The 24,488-nt window shown below is 40.8% G+C and overlaps 1 protein-coding gene across 7 annotated transcripts in view; it reads right to left on the bottom strand.

The window, feature by feature from the left end:
* The window catches only part of LOC6581429 (supervillin), a 111,105-nt gene that overhangs the window by 37,783 nt on the left and 48,834 nt on the right, over positions 1 to 24,488 (bottom strand). For 5 of the 7 annotated variants that reach the window (XM_044009626.1, XM_044009625.1, XM_032731897.2 and 2 more), the window contains 8 exons: positions 17,777 to 19,442; positions 13,725 to 14,110; positions 10,728 to 11,210; positions 10,035 to 10,486; positions 9,865 to 9,970; positions 7,885 to 9,439; positions 2,555 to 3,174; positions 1,020 to 1,148 (listed from right to left, as the gene is read on the bottom strand). In XM_044009626.1, the coding sequence (XP_043865561.1) occupies positions 1,020 to 1,148; positions 2,555 to 3,174; positions 7,885 to 9,439; positions 9,865 to 9,970; positions 10,035 to 10,486; positions 10,728 to 11,210; positions 13,725 to 14,110; positions 17,777 to 19,442 (5,397 nt within the window). Of the gene's footprint in view, positions 1 to 1,019; positions 1,149 to 2,554; positions 3,175 to 5,906; positions 5,978 to 7,884; positions 9,440 to 9,864; positions 9,971 to 10,034; positions 10,487 to 10,727; positions 11,211 to 13,724; positions 14,111 to 17,776; positions 19,443 to 24,488 lie in introns of those variants that run through there. The other 2 variants (XM_044009631.1, XM_044009630.1) reach the window with 1 other exon arrangement.

Raw genomic sequence — 24,488 nt, 5'->3', positions numbered from 1 at the left:
ACTTACACAGTCTATCTAGTCCACTGTAGTACAACACTCTCTCGCAGTATACCAGCTACTTATGCTGCAGTGTAAAACACCCCAAGTATAACACATTCACGCAGTAGTTCACTTATTTATACTATAAACATACTGACACAGCTATATCAAACAATATAATAAACAGAGGAAGCACAACTCATCCAAAACTGGGTAAATATAAAATCAGCTTTAAATTAAGGCACTATACAATTATGAACGCTTAATTAAATTAACTAAAAGCTAACGAATAATCTATGCAATTGAAAATAGTAAAATCCAAAGGAAAACGATGAGCGAATGCAATTGAATATCAAAATGAAAATCGAAGCTCACGTGGCGTATAATTAATTACATAAAAAATGTGTAAAAATTATATATATATGTGTATGAATTTTTTTATTTGTTGCATGCGTCATGCGGCAACATCAACAACAACAACTTCAGCAACAGCTATAACAGTGTTAAAAAATTTGTTAGATAAAATTAAAAAATTCAAAATGCATGCCAAGAATATAATTAGAGATGTGTTTTTATTATTAATGTTTTGTTGTTGTTTTATTCACTTTTTATGGCGATTTATGTTGCTCAGTTGCCCATTTATTGTTTAATAATTGGAGCAGGGCAACAACAAAATGCAATTAGTTGAATGAAAAGAAACGGCAACAACAACAAAGAAAGTCAAATATTTAACTTACACTTAAAGAGAGTCACAACAACAACAACAGCAACAACAAGAACAACATTCAATATGCATTTATTTGTTATTGGCAAATTGCGATGCAGGCACGCAAAACAAAAGAGAGCACAAATGAAACGTAAACATGTACTAAAAGAGCGAGCGAGACAGGCAGGAACAGCATCAGCCAGAGCGTGAGATGGAGTGCGAGCACATGCAACGAATGGCTCTCCTGCGCTCTTGGCTTTTGCTGAGCTGCTTGCTTCGCTCTCCCCCTCTTTGTGAGTGTGTGTATGTGTATGTGTTAGTTCTTGGCACTTACCGAAATCAGCATCGGTCGTGTCCTGTGTTGTATTTGGTGTACTCGGCTCGTCGTTCAACGAATTGTGCGAGCTAGCAGCGGCAGCTTCGGCTGTTGCCGACGGTGGCGGCGAGTGGTGAGGAGTTACTGCTGCAATAGGAGAGAAAGAGAGAGATAGAATTAGTATTTGTATTTAACTTTAATGTTTGTATATGCCAGCTGTCTTCTTTTCGTCTCTTGCCCACTCACTTTCTTTACGATCTAATTTCATTAAAACATTGATCACAACTTGGAACTGCAAATTTTTGTTCAAACTGACTTGTGCACTTAGCATTGACTCCATATTTACTTAATAAATGACTAGACGTACTCAAATTTTCGACACAGCTCTCAACGCCGTCTTTGTGTAACATTGTCAACGTAGAAACTGTGTGTTTATTGAGACGAGACACTCTCATTAAATCTAAACTTTATCAAAGCCTACTTCGTTCGCTCTTCCCTTTTCTCTCCTCTACTCTCTTCTGCTTTGTTAACCAAACCTCAATTAGTCGCTGATTGCCAGACTAGTTGTGCAAAGGAGAGTGAGAGAGAGAGAGGTGTGGGGAAGAGAGAAGCAGGTGTATGTTGAGCAAGTGACACACATTTTACAGCTTATTAACTTGGACAACAACCATGCCGGCCATAATGGAATTGCCACTAAACCAGCAGTAGCAACAACACGCTTGCAAAATATATAAATATATATGTTTGTATATAAAGTGTCGCCCATGGAGCGTTCACTGAATCGGCGTGCTGACCAGACCGAAACCCATTGCCATATCAAACAAACACTGTGGAGTATTCTTAATTTATGGTACTCAATGGATATGCTCTCTTTCACTAGTTCCAGAGAATGAACTAGCTCAATTGAATAAGACAACTTGAGCTATATTTTAGAGGATCTATAAGAACGCAGCTCAGAAAGAATAAGTCTAATGAAGCCATTTGGCTCGATGATCTATTCCTATACCTGGATTGCTCTTTATATATGGAGTTTAATTTGGTTCAAGAGAGTGAGAAATGAGGATTTTGAATTGTTGATCAAAATATCAAATGTACAAAGACGTCACTAAGAGGAAAGCAATTTAGATTAATTCAATTCAAAGATTTGCCTAAGGTAACTCACCTCTTGGGATGCAATTAGAAATGGTATAATTACTAAATAAAATAAATGTGCAAAAAACAGTTTTGAATTCGCTACTTTCTAACGCTTTAAGCTGGACCTAAGAACCGGTTCTTTTAACCTGTTCACACCGAACCACATCACACATCACGAACCACTCTAGTAGCTGCTACTACGAACTCGTATTAAACGTAACTGTCTTTTGTTATTGTTGCTTTACGCATCGCTGCTCCAATGGCGAATAAAGTTCGCAGTTGCTCCATAGCCCCCCTGAAGTCCCTCCCACAGGTCTTTCACTCTTAATGGCCTAATGCTAATTTCTGTTATGTTGATGATATTTGCGGACTGTCTTTGTTGTTGATTTCGCGGTTGCTATTGTTGTTGTTGTACTCACCTTGACTGCTGGCGAATGAACGCGACTGCGCTGGCAACTGCTCTCTACCGGCCGCCTCCCGTCGGCTGCGCGACTGCTCCTGCAGCTGCTGGAACATGTTGGCTCGAGCACGAACACTATTGCTGCGTGCCACGCCCACGCCAGTGCTTGACTGGGTGGCCGTGGAGGCGTCTTCGCTGAGCGACTGAATGGCCGAGTCATTGTCTATGCCGGACATCTCGAAGATGTGCTCCGTATCGTTGTTGCCCACAGACAATGTCAGCTGTTCGCTTAGGCTGGCGTTGATGCTATCACTGACCGAATGCTGGCGGTGCAGGCTGTGCGAAGAGTTGGCCGGTGTCGGTGCCGGAGTCCCCGTCACTGTCAGCTGCAGCAGGCGTGGCTGCGTCGAGCTGCGTCCCAAGCGGAAAGAATTGCCGGCCGTCGAGTGGGTCGATGAGGAGAGCAGCAGCGGTGCTGGCACGTGGCTCAGCGGTTGTCCAGTGATGGGCGAGATTAGCGGCTGATGCTGTTGTTGCTGCAGCTGGTGCTGATGCGGATGCTGATGGATTTCCAATGGTTTCGTGGGCTTGAAGGCCGATGTCGCCGAGATATCGAATGGCGTGGAGTTTGCTTTAAAGCTACAATGCAAAAAGAAGAAAAGAGATTATATTTAATGTAAATTTATAATAAAATTTATAGCAAAAGAATATATTCAGGGATCATCCCCTCCAGCTATCTTTCTGTCCCATTCTTTTTCGTTTCTTCCGGTCTTTCCTTTTTCCCTACTGATCTATTTTATCATAATTTATCCATACCGGTCTCTCTCTCAGTCCACCAACCATTCTCCCTTTCTTACCCTCTCTCTTTCTAGTTCTATCTCAGTCTATCACGACAGCCGTTTTAGCTCCTCTCTATTTCTTCTCTCCCTAATATCGTCCTCAATGTCTTCTCTGTCTTATTCTTCATACATTTCTCTCTCTCTCTCTCTATCTAGCTTCCTTCTTGTCCTTTACCCCCCTTATAGCATCCATCTCGCTCTAACACTCCACACAAAACCCCATCTAATTATTTTATTCAATTGCTCTCTAGTTCTTCTCTTTGACTCTTCTCTTTCTCTCATCTATCGCCAACTATCGGCACTTTCCCTCTTTTTCTCGCTTCTCTCTGTTGCTCTTTCTGATCTTTGAACAATGCGCTATTAGGGGCAATCATAATTATAGGCAAACGCATTTTTTCCCTACGCTAATTACGCACGTTTTTTGTTGTTTTTGGATTTTTTATGGTGAAATTTGATTGACAACCCCCAGGTAAAAATTAAGCTGAGCCAATTAACTGCAATAATTTGCTGCAAATGTGTTTTTGCTGAAAGCGAAATCACTATGCTTATGCTCCATTATAATTTATTCAAAAAAGAAGTTTTTCATGCGAATACGAATACTTGGAATTAGGATAATCTTTAAAATTCAAATTTCACAGCTAAATTAAGCAGCTCATTGGCAACTTGTTCAGCTCATTGGCCCAGTATATGCCCCGAGTTTATCTACTAAACAAAACATTAGCCTAAACATTTGTAGTACAGGAGAAAAAACCGAACAAACTATAAATAAACAAAATATAAACCTAAAAAAGAAATGTACTAATTAGATTTGAATAGGCGGCGCAAAGAGAGAGAGAGAGATAGAGAGAGAGAGAGAGAGAGAAAGGAGAGAGGAAGAGAGCGAGAGAGCATTCTTAAGAGATGCCAAAATATGGAAATCCCAAACAGCTGGCAATATTATTGAAATATATATGTATATATAATGCAAAAAAGATCGATAGCACATATACATATATAAATACATATACATATATGTACATAACTATATAATTATGATTTCAATAATTTTTGACTAATATTCGAACCACGGTTAACCACATTTCACAGTCTCTGACCCAAAAATTATTTTTGTTGAATTTTGCACTCCTATTTGTAGTTCACTAATATAAAATTAATTTCATTTCATTTTTTTTTTTTTTTGCAAATTTCACAGAAAATTGTGGATTTTGTGTTTTTATTTTGTTGAGGAATTTATATGTATTTCCATTTGAGTGCACAATTTCCATGGACTTATTTTTAGAACATTACGAAATGTTATTGCCGCAGCATTTCCATTTGGCTATATGTAATAACTGACTATGACAACGATTAACACGCGCTTTTTGGCAGGTGAGAAGCGACTTCCTCTCCCTATCTCTCTATCACCGTCTCTGTCTGTCTATGGGTACTACTACTGCCCGATAACCGGTGTCTAAAGCAACTGGCGACAGCTTCGTGAGACCGGTGCTTGGAAACTGATAGATTTTGTGTTTTCTTTTACCTATGCGACGGCTGATAAGAACCAAGAACCAAGAGCCGATAGATTTGATATTTGTTATCAGTTGGCTTTTTTCTCTTCTTTATTTCTTTTTTTATAACGATTTACTATTTATTTACGCTCGTTATATATTGACACACACACACACACATGTACGCACGCAATCGCACACATATACATTTCAAATAGATTTTCCCGAAATGAAAAACAAAATTTTCAGCCGGAGCGGCCCCGTTGAAAATTGAAAAGGCGATCGCGAGCAACTGAGCGCAAAATTTGTAAAAACAAAGTGGGCAAAGCGAAGCCGACGATCAACGGCGGCGCCTCTGCCGCTGTCGCTGTTGGCGTCGCTGTCGACTGCGCTGCCATTGCGGCCACAGCAAAATTTAAATTATTTTCAGCTTTGTTTTCGTTTTATTGCCCATGGTCTGCACATTTATTTTCGTACACTATTTTCTCTCTCTCTATTTTCCACAATTTCAAAATGTCTTTGTTGTACGTAAACTTTTCATTCCGATTCTTGACTTTTCTCTTTGGTAAGAGAAAATCTAGGTAAAGAGTTTGTCACAAAATTTGGCTTAGTCAAAATTAGGCTTCAATTGAAACCGAGTTTATAATTGAAATTCCCGAATGTTTTTGGTTTTGGCCACAAATTGACTCACGGTCGAAAAAAACATTGAATTTACCAAAGTTTTCAATCACCAAATATTAACGTACTCATCATCCAACAGCCAATTCAATAATCTAATCATTGTCAATCTACTATTTTATTACCTAACTTGTTAGACAACACATGTTTACTAGATGTACTATAAATACTCTACATGTAGCTCTGTATACAGTCCTTGATGTCGTATACGTTATCTGGCCAATAGCTGCAAATGTAGGCCATTAAAACGCGTCACACCTCTTGTATAACACTTATCGCAGAGTCGTTGAATTTTTATGGCTTGCACAATTGGCAATGCTGTTACGATTTCCATTTTTCTATTTCTAGTTTTCCATTTTCTATTTACCGTTTTCTGATATACGCCTCAAACATTCTTTCGCTCTGTCGACGCTGGAACAACATGAGAAGAGGAAGAGCGCTCAACCCTTAACAATCGCTAACCGAACCAAGTCAAAAGTATCTGTGGACGCTTTCGCATGCGACAGCCAACTGAATGCAACGCTCCAAGCAACACATTGACTATTCGAAAAAAAAAAAAAAAACAACACTAAAGACGGGCCTTGAGAAGCCCCCCATAAACCCTCGCGCGCTACCCTTTACAGGAGGCATTGCAAATATGGCTGGCATAAATTTGCGCATCACAATGGCAGTCGCTAAAAGCTATAGACAATACATCGAATCGGATCGGCGCATGCAAATGCGGCAGAGTGCGAAGAATAGCAACAAAAGAGAGTTTATTTCATATGATTGACGACGCTTGTATACTCTTGACATATAGTGAAACTGGAAAGGCTGGAATATATGGAATATGAATATGTACTTGAGTACGGCTTGACAAATATGAAATATAATATGAGGGAGTGCCAAGAATAGTAATAAAATAGCTTGTTTTATGATTGACGAAGCTTGAATACTCTAACAAATACTCTATAATACAAAATTTGATGAAAAATGGAAGCTAACGTATTAATTTGTATAGTATTTTTACATACCATTTCAAATCTAAGGATGCGCATTAAGCTTAATATAATATAATAATATGACACTGCTTAAAGACCTTAGACATTAAAACCACTTTTAGAATTTTTAATTCGGAAAAAGGGAAAATGTAGAACAAATCCTGAAAAGTTTCTAGATGTCAACAATGGATTCAACTTTCTTTACAATCCATACGATTCCATTTCACCTCATTTTTTTCAAAGAGTATATTAAAAAAACTGAATACTAAACATGATTCCCAATATCAGCTTTTGTTGAGTTCGTCAGAAATTTCGGATACGCCTCGAGAGGTGTGGCAAACAGAACAAACGCAGCCAGGTATACGAACAAAAAAGCCCAGGCACATAAAATGCTGACATGAAAACCCCGTTAAATAGAAGGTGTCTGTCGGTCGGTTCTCTACTTTGGTCTATTCTTCTTTGAGCAGTCGAAAATACTAGTTGGTAACGAGCGGTACATTTATCTGGAAACGGGGTTTACGAGCGTACCATTGGCGCCGACACACACACAGGGAATTCGCAGAAAAAGGGCGTGATGAGAGTTCTTGGGCGTGTTTATACTAATTGCCAAAAAGATAGCAACTACCAAGGTCATTTGCGCTTGAACTTGCGTTCACACGCAGCACACACAACCAAAAAGCATTGCTCTCAATTTATTGAAATGTTATCAATCTATGAGTGGCTCAACATTTAAACAAGTCTATTCCGCCACACTCGAACCACTCAAGCCCCTCAAGTAACGCAACCTTCTCTTTTCATCGACTTTATTTCTGCAGCACTGTTGGGCTCAGTGGTCAGTCAGTCAGTCAGTGAGGTAATTAGGCAAGCAATAAGCCGCTTAAGGTGACAACAACAACTTAGTGAAATGCAATTTGTGATTGGCTTATATGGAAAGCATTTGAGGAGTAGCTTAAACTGGACTCAAGGTAAATGTGGAGGCCTGGAGAGGGTCTGGAAAGTGAGCTCTGAAGCTGGAAGCCCGACAACTGACAAGATTCCTAGGGTTCTCAAGATAGTCTACTTGCAATGGAGATCGCTTAAAGAGTTGCTCAAGGTGCACTCAGAGTTATTTACAAAGAAGCCTAGAAAATGCCCCTGAAACTGGAAGCCAAAGAACTAACAAAATTCCGAGAGATCTTAAGAGAGTATACTTAGAAGTTCTTCTCCTCACTAAAAACTAAATGAAATACAATTTGTTATAGCCTACAATAGAGATCGCTTAAAGAGTAGCTCAAGCTCTCTTATGCTAGAAGTCCTACAAATGCCAATATTCCGAGGGATCCCACAAGAGTCTACATTCACATTCTTCTCATTTATCATACTCACAAGCTCTTCTCCTCGCTGGTCACTGGCTGCGTCTTGTAACGATCTTTGTAGAGATCTCTGCGTAGAACACTGGGCTTCAACAGTTTGGGCGTGGCGCCGGAGTCGTTCAACTGCGTTGTCTGCTGCAGCGGCGAGTCCCAGCTGCTGTTGAGACCAGCTGGGCCAATCGTGCTGCTCATCGGGGGTGTCGATAGCATTTCCATGTGCTTGATGCGTTCAGCCACCGAGATGTTTGATGGCGTTGTCACAATATCAACGGGCGTCTGCGAATTGGTTATGGCATCCAAGGCGGCAGCCAGATTCATGACAGGCGGCGCATCCTGGCGTTCCAGGGAGCGAGTGCGACGCTTGAGCAGACTCGTGGCGCTCTCTTCCTGAGCGAGCTGAGCGTTGCCAAGGGAGCGACGCTTCGACGGGGAATCCGTTTTCAATATGGGACGCATTGTGCTTGCCTCATTGGCAATGGTGTCATTAGATTCCTGGGTCACTTCACTTAAATCGAATTCCTCGCGGCTGCTCTTGCGACTGCTCTTGAGTATGGGCCGAATCTCGTGCTCATCGGCCTCACCGAACGACTTTTTCTTTAGTATGGGCTTTGGCGGTCGTGCTGCCTCCTCGCTGGAGGTGCTCTCCTGCTTGAGGATGGGCCGTATCTCGTGCTCCTCACTGTCCTCGATGCCAGCGAGGCTGCCGTCGTGCGCGGCCAGCTCAGCGGCGGCCAAGGTGACCGCCTGCGAGATGGAAACGTGCTTCGAGACGTGTCCACCGCCATCCGAGGGAGTCGACAGCGAGTCCTTCTTCTTCAGGATGCTATGCGGCTGTGATTCGTTTGCCGATGGACAGCCATCGCTCTTGGAGCTCTCGTAGCTGCTCTGCTTGAGGATGCCGTGCGCCTGGCCCGAGCTGAGCGTGATGCCCGCCTCCTCCAGGGAATTGCGACGCGCCGACTTGATCAGAATACTTCGCTCATCGGGCGAATGGGAGCGAGAATAGTAGCGCGACTCATCCAGACTCGAGCGCTTCTTCAGTATGCCCTGACGCTTGCTCCGGCTACTCGTCGCTAGCGGCGTGTCCAGCACCGTGGCCGAGAACGTCACCGGCGACGCATTGCTGGAGGCGCTCGAATTGCACTCGCCAAAGGCGTGCTCCTTCTTCTTCAGTATGGACACAATCTGGTTGGGTGCAGGCGGCGAGTTCTGTGTGGAGACGGAGGCTGCAGCCAGTGCCGAGGATGAAGCTATTTCATCCGTGCTCTTGCGTCGCAGCGCCGATTCATGCTGACCAGATGTCACCTGGGCCTGTTCGGCAATCTTCTTAATCTCGGCCAGATCCGTTTTGGTGCGCTCGTTCAGCTTTTGGCTCAGGCCGCGTGCCAGACGCAACGATTCCGATTTGGATGCAGATTCGCTGCAGGAGCTCCTCGGCAGTGGCTGCGGAGGCGACTGCGGCTGCGGTTGCTGCAGCAGCTCTCGCAGCGACTCATCATCCCCTGGCATCAAAGGACGAGCCATGCCCAGTTCACGACGTCGTCGCCGGCGCATGGACGAATTCTCATCTGCAAGGCAAAAAAGGAAATATGAATATGAATTGAACTAAACGAAATTGACGAAATGAAACAAGAAACAATCAAGAAACACATGCAACTGGACAGTGGGAGCAGTATAACATATTGCAAACAGCTGGTACGTATAACAGATTCGAGCAGGAAGCTTTCGTGATATACACAGTGATGCAGTTGCAAGTATTGAACGTGTTGAATGCTCGTTGCGTGCCACATGATGATGATGAGCACGAGACGCCGATCGAGGCACTGAATGTTGCAGCAATGCAACAGCCTCTGTTACACGATCACCGCTGGGGCAATCAAGCCTGACGATGATGCCCGAAATTGGATGAGACAGCGGGCCTCGCCTCACTCCTCTGCTAGCCACACCACTGCTGCTGCCAGCCCGTTGGCCTCTGGCTTGGTGGCCCACTTACCGCTATCCTTGGTGGCTTCCTCGTTGTATGAACGATTCAGATTCGATTTGCGTTTCGCTGATTTATCGCGATCACCGCTGCGACGCGGCAAAGGTGAGGCTTCCGGCTGAAAAATAAAAATAAATAATATACTTAAGTGAATCGATATATTATATATAGAGTTGACTCACAGTTCGCTTGTGCTTTTGCACGGGACTCAGCTGCAGGTTGGTCAGATTATCACGTTGCTTGCCCACGCTGGCGCCACTGCCGTCCTCATGCTCCACCTCGGCGCACATTGTGGAGCTTCTGGGTCGCATGTGCAATGTGCACTCGGCCTTGGCCGGACTCAGTGGTCCGCCCGTAAAGTGCAGCTCGCTCAAATTCTGCTTCATGGATAGATTATTGGCCGTGGCCACCAACGGGCGTCGCTCCACCGGCTCCGCTGGCTGCGACGCCGATCGTGCCGTATTCCTTGGCGTATCCGAGTTGAAGCCGCTGCTGCTGCTGCGCTTGGGCGACAGCTCCGAGCTGCTCAGGCGTCGGCCAGGCGGCGTGGAGTTTGTACGCAGCGCACTGGGCGAAGTGAAGCGTGGACGTGGATGCGGCGGCTGCTGATGCTGCTCCTCTTCTTTCTTGCGATCTGATTGTGTGTGTGTGTGGGTGCGCATTGCAAATGGTGGGGAAGACAGCATGAAATGACAGTTAGTTAGGATTCTTCAGCATATTAAGGGATAACAAAAACTACCAAAAACAATGAGCAATAATATCTTTGCTACAACTAGGAAACCAACACCAATAGAGAGCAGAGTGTAGAGAGCATGTGTGTGCGTGTGTGTGTGTAGATGGGTACCGGGTATCAAATGATTGAATGAATAACTCACCGAGCGCTGCGGCACGCAGACGACTGGCTTTGGTTGTGCGCACCGCTGGCGAGGATTGGGGCGAGGATGAGGAGCTGCTCAACAGCGGACTACACTGCGGGGGCGTGTGGCTGCTGCTGCCGCCAATGCGCAGAGGCGAAAGCAAATTTTTGCGTCGCTTTGAAGGCGACGCTGCTGCTGCTGTTGTAGTTGCAGTTGCAGTTGCAGTTGTTGTTGTTGCTGCAGCAACTGTTGCTGTTGCTGCTGCTGCTGCTGTTGCTTTAAGCACTATCAATGGCGCTTTGCTTCTGGGCGTGGCAAGGGGTGGCATGGGCGTGGCGTGGCAAGGCTGTTGCTGTTGCTGATGTTGCTGACTGTTATTGTTAAAGCGGCTGTTGTTGCTGTTACTGCTGTTGCTGTGGCTGTTGCTGTTGTTGTTGATGTTGCAAGTGAAATGAATGCTGCGTTTGTTGGCGCTTGTCGAGGCAACAGTATTGAGTAGCGCTGCGTCACAATTGATAAATGTTTGCAAGGATATGCGTGAGTATGTTTCAGAAGAGATTTAAGCAATTTCATATCTATGTGTGCCAGGTTGTGTGAGTGAGAGAGAGTGTATGTGTGTGTGTGTGTGTGTGTGTGCGAGTCATTTTAATTGCATCACATGCTATCAAAACAATAGGGTGTGATTGTTTGATCGTTGTTGGCAAATTGTTCGGCACAACTTTCTATGTACGAAAGCTTTTCCCCATGTTGGGTGGGGCCATGGGGCTAGGTAGTCAAATACTGAAGTATTTTATAGTCGTCTAGTCGTCTAGTCTAGCCAAAGAAATTTTTAGCAAATATTAATACTCTACTATAATCGTGCAATACATTCTCAAATAACTAAACTTTACTATCGATTTCAATCGATAAAATTATAGATTCATATTATCGATCATTTATAAACAAAACTTGAGCTGTTCGTGATATAGCAGAACGATTTCAAGTCTTTATCTTTTATAGACAAACATAAAGATCTAAATTGACTCGGTTATTGTTCTCGATCCATAAAATATAATATATATATATATTTTATATTATAGATCCCGCCTGTTTATTCCGTTTACAATCATGGAACAATCATGCAGATGAACTCCATATAGAACTACTCAATAGTTCTCTTTGAGAACTTAGTTCTTTGCCTCGCATGAGGCTGACCCATTTGAGTTAAATAATCTTGTAAATGCTTGCCAAAACGTTAGAGAGAAACAAGTTGAGCTGCTTCGGTTCAATGTCCATATGTCCGTCAGTCAGAGATCAGTCAACTTTATGCTACGAGCATTGGCCCTAGACAAAAAGGTCCACATGGGGCAAGAGTGAGAAACAAACAAAGAAATGAAATTAATAACGTTGAAGCCCAAACAATAAAGCCGAGCCCCAAAACACAAGAAAAAAACAAAGATATATAATAAAAAATATATCGTTGCAAAATTTGTAAATCAAATCGAATCAAACGAAAATTAGGTTAAGTAAGGTAACTAAAGTGAAAAAAAAAACAAACACTTTAAACTTCGATCTATTGAAGAACTTTTATGGGATTCGTGGGAAATTGAGGTTTATATTCATTATGACATATGAAGTTATCAGATGAGGTTTTGGAACTATGTAAATTTGTCAATCAATCAAGTTTTTTTTTGGGCACTTTCTCGAGCGCCGTTGTTATGAGAGACTGTCAAAATGTTTTATGAAACTGTTTAACAAATTGATAATAAAAAGGAAGAAGAAGATGGCAAAAAGTTTTGAATGAATCAAAGTTTGTTGTTTTTTATATTTTTATTTGAATTGATAAATAAATTAAATGGGCACAGCCGTGTCGCATACTCATTATATATTTTATCTTTCTCTCTGTTTAGCAATTTAATGAAATCTTCGATTTGCCTAAGTCTGCCTTTTTTTTGACGCATCGAAATAAACTATGCAAAAAATTACAAAATCAAATCTTTAGATTTACAGATAATGCAAAATATTGCAAAATTGTTTTAGACATAATATAAATAATTATTTTGAAATTGTGATTGTTTCTTATATAATTCGTTGGACACGTATTGAAGTCTAATTTTAGTTTGTTTTTTTTTTCGAAGTTTTTGTTTTTGTTGTTTTTTTGTTGGTTAGCAATTTTTGAAGGTCTTAGCAAAGATTTGCGCTCGATTGGCAAGCAGTACAAGATCTAATTTAGTTCAAATTACTTTTAAGTGCTCCAACAGACATCAAATAGCAATGTGGCAACAAGATTTTTCAAGTGTTCGACTCTTGAGAGTTCAACTAATTTGCAGTTTTAGTAATGTTGACAGTTCACCTTTACGGCTGATGGAGCTGAAAGGCTAGCTAATTATGGTGTTTATTGTTTTGGTGGGAAAGCAGGAAAAGCGGTTGAGAGAAGTAAAGACGAAAATGCTGAAGAGATGAAAACTTGAGAGTTGGCACAGGTATAAATCATTAAATGATCTACTAGATAAGGATTGTGGGATCTCCTTATATAAGGATCGATCATTAAAGTCATATCAAATGTATAAGTTTTAGGGAGAGATATTGTTGGTATATCGAAAATATTATACATAATAAATATATATGTAAGTGTGGAAATTACTAGGTAAGGAAAGGTGATTGAAGAATCTACGAGATAAGGATTGTAGGAGATAAGGACAAAATTGAAGTTCCTTCTTCGCTTGGTATACAGAAAATACTCAAAATAAAATACTATAATTGTAAGAAATACCAAAGACAAAGTACGCTGCCTAACAAAGTATTGAAGAGGCATAAAAAAGCAGGATTAAATTGTGTATGATTCAGGCAATAATAATTTGAAAAGCTAGTTGAATAGCATATATCTATATATATCCATATCTATATCTAATTAAAATTCAACAGTTCAAGCAATTGAATAAAACGGCACTCAACAATAGCAAGGTAGACGGACAAAAGGACAAAACACAACGGCACAAAGCAAATACGGTTTTTTCTTTCAGTTTCTCGACTCACCTGAGTTGCCGGCTGTGGGGCGAAGGTGAACGATGTTGGATGCTGTCGATGTGCTCTTAGGAACTTCGATGTGTTGTGACTGCAACTGCAGCTGCCTGGCATTTGTCATTACAGATGTGGCGGCTGTCTCATAAGCGGAGCTGTTGCCATTCGTTGATGATTGCGGATCGGTTGCAGTTGCAACATCAACAGTTGTCTTTGTTGTTGCACCTGCTGCTGATTGCTGCTGCTGCTGCTGTTGCTGCTGCTGTTGCTGCTGCTGATGGTGCCTACGTGTGGGCGATGGCGAGCTGTTGGATGAATCGCTGTAATAGCCAACGGGCGGTGGCGGGGACGAGTGGCCAGCACTTTGACGACTGCCGGAACGCGGTGTTCGAGTTATGAATCTGCAGGCAAAGAAAATATATAAAATAAATATAAATAAAAAAGTGTGAAAAGGATCGTCTAGCTTACGAGCAACTTGTAACTGTAATTGTTAACGCGGCTAACTCAAGTTAACTACAAAATTTTCCAAGGAAATGAAGAGAAAGATAGAAACCGTATTTTTCGTTGAGTTCCGCTAGATGCGGCACAGCTAGACGCCTTCAAACACGCTCAACAACTGCCGACGGGCAAACTGAAAGTAACTCTGCTAACCCAAGCTGCAGAGACGATAACCAACAACAACAACAACAAGAAACTACAACCAACAGCCGACAACAACAACAACAATAACAACAACCAGTGAGCGAAGCTAATAACAAGAGGTTGTTGTTGTTTTTTTTTTTGGCTGCTGGCTGTTTGGGTTTTGCCGCCGCTTGTTTTGTGTATTTTTGTATCTTGCAGATACACACACACACATGCATAGACAGACATACATACACACACACTCACTGGCAGCCACAAATTAACTCAAAACTCAAAAACGAAAACACTCAAAGAGCGAAAATTCGCACATACAATTTGTACTGTGTCTCAACTTTTGCTCAGGTAGCCGCTCTCATTCGTATCTGCACATTCGTGTTGCTATATTGCTGTCGTGTTCCTGTTGTACACACATATATCTTTTATCTCATCAAGAACAAAGCGCAACAAGTTATTTACTGTAGTTGCTGTTGCTTGTTGCTGTGGCTGTTGCTGCTGCTGCTGCTGCTGGGCATGCGCAGGTAGCCAAAAAAAAAAAAATATCTCAATGTCGTCTGCTCTTGTCATGTAAATAATATCCATTTGGCTGATGCGTCTGCGTCCACGTCTACGACTGCAACTGGTCTGCGATTCACTTCCTTAATGCATTGCAGTTGCTCATCGAGCATGAGCCGTGCGTCGTGAGTCAGTAAGCCACTCGGTTAGTCAATAAAATGCTGCGTGCCACAGCTCATCAGGCTGCAAGAGCTAAATACGTCGCGACTTCTCAATGCCACAACAAACAAAAGCGAGAAGCAGAAGCAGAGCTGCAGGAGTTTGTATATATTTAAGAGAATAATTGGTCTGAAACGATTTAGTATGACTTATAATTTCTTCATAGGTTTAAGATCTGTACTGCAACATTGTTGCACCCTAGAGGAAAAACAGCTGATTCAGCAATATTCGCCGATCTGGCAACCTTATAATAAGCACAACTCTATGATTTATAGGTATAAATTTAGAGTAGCTCAACAATAGTCAACTTTTAGATATTTAATCAATCTTAAGACTCAGTCAACCATCAATACCTCTCCATAATGGGCATTACTCCAGAGTAACTTAACAATACGACACCTGTAAAACATCCAAGGACTAGCTCTAATCTACTATAATTGAATATAATTCAATCTGCTACTCATTTTCCGATCTACTAGTTCCAAAACAAGCTCAAGTCTCTTATCAGATGACGCGTCGAGACATTTTAAGGTCTTAAACATCTCTATCTACAATCGCAAACACACATTACATTTTCCAATCCACAAAAACCAATATACCCTTTTGGGCAGCATCAGCGAGCAGAAAAACTATCAGCTCTTTAAGTTACATTACTATGTGCACTCAAGGCTATTCCAATTAAGAAGGTCGAAGACAGACAGATCATCATTAACGTCTCGCCTCTTCGATTACTTGAAGACATCTGCCAAATGGAAATTTCCAATTTTTATATATCATCTGGCAGGCAGGCAGGCCTTTCAGAGATTTGACAATCCAGCTGTTTGTCTGCTTGCTGCATTGCTAAAAAGAACTTTCCAACTAGTTGACTATGTCAAGGAAAAGCTTTTTGCGCAGGCGGCGGAGGTGGGGTAAGAAAAAGGAAAAGTGATGCACCATTGAGCAACCGGTTGGCCACTTTTTGGCTGCGCAGCTGCAGCGCGGCCGCGCCAAGCCAGAAAGCGAAATCAGGACTAGTTAGAAGACACGGCCAGACGACGAGACGACGCGACACCTTTGAGTCTTGACTGGGTCATAAAACGTAGAGTCGAGTAGATCTCCAAGGCTAATACTCAAAACAATAAAAATCAAGGTTTAATTGAATGCAATCAAATTTTCTTGGTTTCCTAACAAATTCTATGTTGAATGCTTTTCTTGTTGTTGACAGTTCTCCACTCTAGTTTTTGAATACTTTGAGAGAGATGTAAACGTTTAGTAAGGGGTATATTGATTTTATGTAATGCTGAAGGCAATGGCATGGTTATTCCTAGAAAGTCTATGGGTATTCATTAACAGGATATATAGATATAATTCCTAAAGACCTCTTTCTTTTGGGATACTTTAGCCCATCTCTATTCTACGAACTCTTAAGCTATAAAAACTGAAGAACTTTATAATAAAAGTCTATAGAATAAAAAACATAAACCTGACTTTGTCAAGAAAAACAAATATTATGCACTTATCTAATCCCTACGTCCTCTGTCTACACCTTCAGGGTATTGAGAGGTCGTGCACTCCCGACTAGACCACTCTTAGTTGTTTCTTTTCTTCTATTTTCTTTTGTGTGACAATTTTCCACTTCTTTTTCTAATTTGTATTTTAAATTTTCGTCTCTTTTCTGTTGTCGCTTTTATGAGGCATTTTTGTAGCGAAAGCCGATGGACAGCCTATGGAAAACTTGTCGCCCGGTTTTTCGGTTTGTCAGTTTTTATTTTTGTTTAAGTCTCGACCGTACAACAGGTGCTTTCTAAAGTCGGGTTCCGGGGTCGGGGTCGAAATTCGTCGTTTTTGATTTATCTTATTATAATTGATGGAACTGCTGCACTGGCACTGGCACTGCTAAAGATGTCTCTACCGACAGCGAATAGCGAACAGCGAACAACCAACAGCCAACAGGCAACATTGAACATCGAAAATATCAAATCAAAACAATGGACAGACACAACATAACAGCGCATTAATACTAACAAATTTTTTTTTAACAATATACAGATTTGATTTGTTAACAAGAGAGTCGAATCTGATGCTGTTGATGTTCGTTTTGTTGTTGTTGTTGTTATTTGTTGTTGATTTGTTTTGGGGGCCCGGCTTTGGAATTGTGTAACACAATTTGTGAGTGAAGATCTGTAACCACAATTGAACGCGATTTGTTTTAGCGGTTAAGGATTAGGAATGCCCTAAGCTCATCACGTGGAGAGTTAAGCTCTAAGCTTTAGCTAAATTTAGCTGAGAAACGACAATGGTTCATTTAACAAATTGTTTATGGTTTTCTATAAAAGTTCAGTTTCTCTTTCAGCTGAAAAGAAAGATTTTCAAGCAGGAGTGTGGTATGAAAGGTTTATGATCTTAATGGGAAGTTGGATAGAATACAAAAGTGTATTAACTGGAAAAATAATTTATATAAACAAACAAAACAGAGACTCCCCGACTAGGATATACCCTGAACTCTGAGCAGATCAGTTGATTCAATCTTTCAATATCAAACGATCGTCTCTAAGCCACCTAGAAATCATCCTAAGACCAAAGGAAGTTAATGAAATTTATATGATATTTACACAAAAGCATTTACAGACAGAACTGCAGTAACATTTTAAGATCTACATATACATGAACAAAGCTAAGCTGTTAAATATATAGTAGGTTTACTATAGTTCGCTCTCGAATAAATAGCCACTTACCTGCGTGCATTAGTCGCCTGATGATGATGATTGGATAGTGGCTGAGACTGAGACTGGGTCTGGTTGAGGTTCTGGCGAGGATCGTCTACGGTCACTGAATGCTGATGATCGAGTGTGTCGGGAGATGCGGACAGTTCATTATGCTGATAATGATGCTCAGGCTGATAAGGAGGATGTTGATGATGATGACTATTATGATCATTAGCACCGTTTAAGAACTGCGCAGACTTGTCCATGGTGGAGCACAGCTCCTCTTGCCAGCGTGCCAGTGTCTCGATCACTTCCCCTGGCTCATAGTTTGAAGATTTTAGTTCCTCTTGATCTTGCTGATTCTCATTCGCTGCCAGCTTTTTGCTGCTGGTCTTTTGGACACAACGAGTTATGTCCGGTATCGATAATTTCGGTGGCTCCACAAACAGGCCCTCCGTATTCATGGGCTGCCCATCCTTGTAACTCAACACCAGCTGTGAAGTGGGCGCCGAGTAGGACAACTTATGCAATAGATCATGGCTCTTCACTGGATGGGGCTCGACAGGATCGTCAGCTGCTGGCGTCACCTCTAGCTCGGCCTCAATGCCCTTGATCCGTGTCAGATTTGTTGTCTTTTGACTAGGATGCAGTGCATGCGATTCATCGTCCGTGGAGAGCTCCTCTGAGGGCAGCACCCGGACGATGCGCTTCTGCTTGGTCAATTGGCGGTGCTTATCCGACTGATCCGATGGATGATGATGATTGCCGCTGCCGCTCATTGAATGTCTGTAATATTGATGGTGCAAAGGCCAAAAGGTCGCCAGTGTGTTGCTTTTGTTCAACTGTTGCGGCTGCTGCTGTTGCTCCTTCTGCTGCTGCTGCTCCTCCTCGTTGCTGCTGCTGCTTCTGCTGCTGGCGCTGTTGCTGCTGCTGTTGCCTACGTCGAGGCCCTTCTCCTTGCATATTATGTCGTAGAGCGCGCTAATCGGACGCGATTCGCTACGCACACGCACGGCCCGCTTGCTGGAGCGCTGCTGAAAGCGCTGTGTATGCCGACTGTTGCGTCCGTTGGTCTGTGCACCTGCAACACCAGCTACTTGGATGCTAGCTTGAACTACAACGGGTGGTGATCTACAACAACTACTACTACGACTGGCAATAGGAATTTCGTTTTGGATTTGGCTTTGGTAGGTGGTTTCACCTTTTGTAGGGTTCACAGAGGGCGGCAAGGATTTGGCGCAGCGTTCGTTGCTGTTGCGTTGGCGTCTTCTGCTGCTGCTGTTGCTGCTGTTGTTGTTGCTGTTGTTCTCTGTGGACACAGAGTCGCCAAGTCGAAAAAATTTTGCACGTTGACTGATCGTCTGATTGCTGGCTTTAACCGGAAAGCAACGCTGCTCAACTAGCTGAGTGCTGGGCGTACTATAAACACTCTGATAATTCTCATTCAATGCACCATCGTCGGATGCACTCGGTGTATGGATGCGTAGCTGCAGGTCCGTATAATAGGCTGGCGTTGTATGATGATGAAAGTGCGGATGTTGTCCCCGATACGAGATTCGTGTTATCGAGCCAGCTGATTCGTCTGATGGCTCCTTATGCTGTTGTTCTACTTGTTGTTGTTGTTGTTGTTGCTGGCAGCTAGTTTTGGCAGTGGCGGATGCTGTGGATAAGTCACTTGAGGCCGCAAAAGTAGTTTCTGCATGAAAGAAACAGAGAGAGAAGAGAGAGGGAGAGAGAAAGAGTGAGTCAAGGAAAGTGCAAAGTAAATCTAATAAAATCTTAATTTAACTAAACGTATTGCTGCTGCTCCATGAAGAGCACAAGCACAAGCTGCCCCACCCACACAGCAGGTGTGGGCGTTCGTTCCCATTGCCGTCGCGCCAACTAAATCTTGGCAGCAATTAAATTGCACCTGAGCACTCGTACTAATATGTCAAGGTGAGGTGAGGGTTGCTCTCCGCTTTTTATAGCACATTAGCGAGGGGACACAGCGCAATAGAGAATTCTGTTAAATGCAATCTCGACGACATACTCTGCCTGCCGTCTCAAGGTATGCGCACACTCGACCTAGCCCTTACATTGCTTTGCCTTGGCAAATCGGTTTATATGCAATGTAGTTAAAGTACTTATGAATAAAAAAATATAAAAATATTTACGATTGCAGAGAAACATCAAATTGAGCTTAGAGTACATTACGCTTGAGCACAAGCAACTGCAGTTTTTATTTCTATCCCCCTGCTTTAGTAGCCACTAATATTTTAGTGGATTCATTTTCTCAACATTTCTTGAAATTCATAAAAAAAATGTCTTAAGCATTTTAGTCTTTATATTCAATTTTTATTCTTTTTTCTCCTCTATTTCTAGAATTCATTAGTGCTTCTCTTTGCTCAATTTTCTTTATCAAGCTCGGAATGTTCTTAAAAAATCAACTAAATTAATAAAAAAATAAAAAATAATATAGCTTAATAAAGCTTAATATTCAACTCAAATTCTTTAAAAATATTATATTTTGTTTAATATAATTTAGTCCAGTTAGTCGTATTACTACATTAATGAACATATATTTATATATTTTTTCTATATACTTTTTACTGATTGGACATGCTCCTATCTATTCATCTAATTTAAATACAGTTACTCCTCAATCTCAACCAAATATACAGTTACTCCTCAATCTCAACCAAATATACCTTCTTTTCGCATTACAAATAAGCATAGCATAAAAATGAAATATTTAACCAATTTATAATTAATTCAATTAGACAACACAAATCGAGTTTATTAAAATGTTAAGCAAATTCATTGTAGGTAGACATCAAGGCTGGCATTTGGCAACAGTTGTTTAATTATTTTAATTGTTTCAATGGGGCCATTGAAGGGCTCTGCGATGAATGCGTTTGTGTGGGCGAGAGTCGAGTTGTGGGTACAGAGCACAACATTTATGGTTTATCAAATTGAAAGACCCGCCCACGCGCACCAGACAGTATCTATAAAAGTTCCCCGCTCTACGTCCCTCACTCTATGTATGCCCTTTTTCAATAAAACTTAATTGAATTAAAAACCTTCAATGGACGTACTAAGTTTCAATGGAATCTCTCCTACCACGTTCTGCCTTTAGAATTTACTTATCAAATGAATTACGCATTAGCCAAAATTCATTACAATTTGTATGAAACCCAAACAAAAATCAAATTCTGCGCGGAATTCTCCATCGCAATTTGCTTGCCAAATTCTAAAATACAAAAAATTTCAGAAATAAGATATATATCGTAATAAATAAACAAAGTCCGCAAGAAAATGCATTTGCTATATTTTTTGGCAGTTTGCCGTCTCGTTTCAGTTTTATTAAACAAAAAATTTTTTTGTTGGTTGCATGTTAACGTTTGGTTTCGCTTCTGTGCGGAAAAGTCGGCTAACTAATTGTTGGCAGAAAAAAAAATAAGAAAAAACTGAGAGTTGATTCGCGCAACTAAACTGCATACAACAACAACAGTAACAACAACAATCAACCCAACAACCACAATCGAACAGCAGCCTACAAATTGGCTGTGCAACATTTTTGTGGCTTCGACTGCCTATTACCAAACGCTTCTGCCCCTTGTTGTTGCTGCCACCTCCCCACACTTCTCTCTCACTCTCTCTCTCTCTCGCTGTCTCTCCCTCTCTTTTTCGTATGTGGCAAGCTGATTGATCGATTGTTTTGCTTTTGCCACGGCCGGCCACATTGGTTGCATAATTAATATGGAAAGTGAAGGAGAGAAACGGCAAAGCTTTGAGTAAACCTAACTTGCCACATGCGACTCCATATCGAAAATTGTCAAACAACAGGAGAAAACCTCGCAGCGCACTTTGTGTGGCACTAAAAATTGGAATCGATACTGCATAAACAAACAAGTTGGAGTACTACGGGTCGGGAGTGCTCGACTAGTAGCTACCCGAACCCTTTAGAAATGCCGTTGCTGTTGTTGCTTTAGTTGTATTTTAGTTTTCATATACAGATATCTGCATTGTCTATATCTGTATCTGTAGCATAAATAAATGCATATATATTTGCATCCATAGCATAGAATATAATCTAGAGAATGAAGTCAGCACCTAGAAATGCTGAACAAACAAAAATTTTGATATAAATTTCTAATGATTTCATCAAAATCGAAAACTTATCAATTGAAAAGAAGCTTGAGCAGACAGACAGTTTGACTCGCCTGCATCGACTCGATTTTCAATCATCATCAATAATATATATATATACCCCCTTTTCACTGTTAAAACTATGCATATACCCTGCCTTCAGTTTCTCAATTGCTTCAGTGTTTAAAAAAAAAAAAAGCTGCAAACTGAATTTATAGTCGCTCTTGCAGTCGCTGTTTACAGTTGCAAGTCTTATTTTTAAACGCAAGGGCAAACTGCCCACATTACGTCGCCGTCGCCGTCGCTGTCGCCATCGTCAAGTGGCAGACAAGAAACTGTGCCTCCAACACAGCCACAGTCCACATCCACATCGACATCGACAGCCTCTTCGCGCTGCTCTCCGTCTCCTCCCTAAACTCTAAAAATAACATTCACGTTTTTTATGCCGCCTGCCAATGCAATGCAGTGCAATGCAACAAATTTAATTATCAAGAACAATTCACTCATTCTCTCACATATCGTTATCTCTCCTCATATCGATTGTCTATCAAATGTTCAACTCTTTGGCACGTGGTTTATCTCTTTACAAGTCTGGCACTTACATATGTGGCGGTGCCGTTAAGAACGGAGAGTCTTGTGTGTATATAAGATTTTAATTAGCATTAAGAAATGAAATTTAAATTGGAACTAAAAGTATCTAAACCTTGAACTCTTTGGGGATTCGGGCTATAATTGTTTTGTTTCTATTATTCGAAGCCCTTATATCACATGGCTTGGTATTATATATCACAGTCTTTCGGTCAAAGAGACCCTTTGGCAATTTACACTTTTTCTTTTGTATAGAATTTATTTTTATACCCCAAACAGGATAGTTGATGTTGAGGAATATAATTAAATGACGGAAAGACCTGTGCTCAGACCCCATTAAGTATAAACGGCTTACTCTATATAGACCCCTCTACCTGTCTTCCTGTGCGTCAATTATAAACACGTTTACTACAAAAACTTTAAAGGTTATGTGCACAACTACTTCCTCTTACGCTCTTCCATAGGACCTGCCCATCAAGTCTATTATTAAATAATCAATAGATTTTTTAATTTCTATGAAATCGATATGAAACCTTAAATTTTAAATGCCATAATTTAATCAGTCATTAGGTTTAAAGATCTTTAAAAGATGCTAGACTTTAGAACGATATCGCTATTCTATACAACTCTAAGAAAATTATCTTTAAGATAGTGCTATAACAATACAGAAATTTAAAAATTTTATCATTAAACCAGTTTTCAAATTTATTTTTATGATTATTTTTTTCTCTTTGTGATGATGATGATGAAAAAATCTATTAAAAATCTTCAGGCCTAATGACTGACAAAATTTTGCTATTTTGTTTGACAGAAATGATAAATGAGCTAATTGGCAATCATTATTTAGATTTCGGAAATATTTTTCTAAAGACTTAACTCAAATTTTGTATTGCCTAGCTAACTTCTATTGTAGAACTTCATGGGGATTTCAAATGATTTTTGATTGGAATATTTGTTGGATCGTTGGCTGCCGTCATTTTGGCGTTTATTAGGCCCTTAAGCCCTTCTATAAGGCGGTTGTAGTTCAAGCAACGTGAAATAGCTATCTTGAAACAATCAAAATTAAATAAAAGCCGACAGCTTTACAACATCACAACAACAACAACAATAAGAGCCGACCAACCAATAATAAACAAATACCACAATCTCCGGTTGCTTATATGGACGACAGACCAACTAAGTTTAAACTTTTGAACCCTTTTTATCAAATGATATGGCAGACAGTAATGTGGGTAGGGAGCAAAAGACAATAACAATGGCAGCAAGAGCCACAACAACAATTTAGTAGTAGGTAAACAAAGGCTATAGAAATCATTAACAGTTATTAAACAATAATATAGCAAAGAATTTATATAGGAAATTGCTGAGATAGCTGGTGAACACTGGACGGTGGACGGTGGACAGTGGACGATGGATAGTGGACGAAGACGACGCCAGAATCTAAAAATAACAAGTGATAGAACACATACACAGAGTAATGCTGGCAATATACGACTAGGGAATACACTGTATGAAAACAAGCAGCATTTAATTGGATTTCGGAAACATAAATCTATAGAAACTCAGATGTTATAGTCAATGAAATTATATACGACTAAGGTATACTCTGTAGTGATACCCTATAGTAAGACAAGCAGCATATGGTAATCGATATAAATATAAAAGCTGTAATAAATAAATATAAAGCTATAATAATATACGACTGGCTAATACCCTATAGTAAGACAACTATGTTATACCTTGAAAAAATATATACAAAATATAATTGCAGTATGGCAAAAGAAATCGATATATGTATATACAAACACTAATAAGTAAATGAAAATATATGCGACTCAATAACACCCTATAGTAAGGCAATTATATTATTGTTTAGATAAGCAAAGAAATTGATATATGTCTGAGGAAACCGTTTACTAATCAACAGTTTGTGATTAAAGTCAAAAATAAAACGTAAAACAATAAACGACTCGAATATACCCTACATTAAAGCAACTAAACAATGGATTTCAATAAACAAAGA

The sequence above is a fragment of the Drosophila mojavensis genome, unplaced genomic scaffold, assembly GCF_018153725.1.
Source record: "Drosophila mojavensis isolate 15081-1352.22 unplaced genomic scaffold, ASM1815372v1 contig_74, whole genome shotgun sequence".
In the NCBI taxonomy this organism is placed as follows: domain Eukaryota; kingdom Metazoa; phylum Arthropoda; class Insecta; order Diptera; family Drosophilidae; genus Drosophila; species Drosophila mojavensis.
Note: the sequence above shows the minus strand (reverse complement) of the source record. Positions and strands in the feature narration are given on the sequence as shown.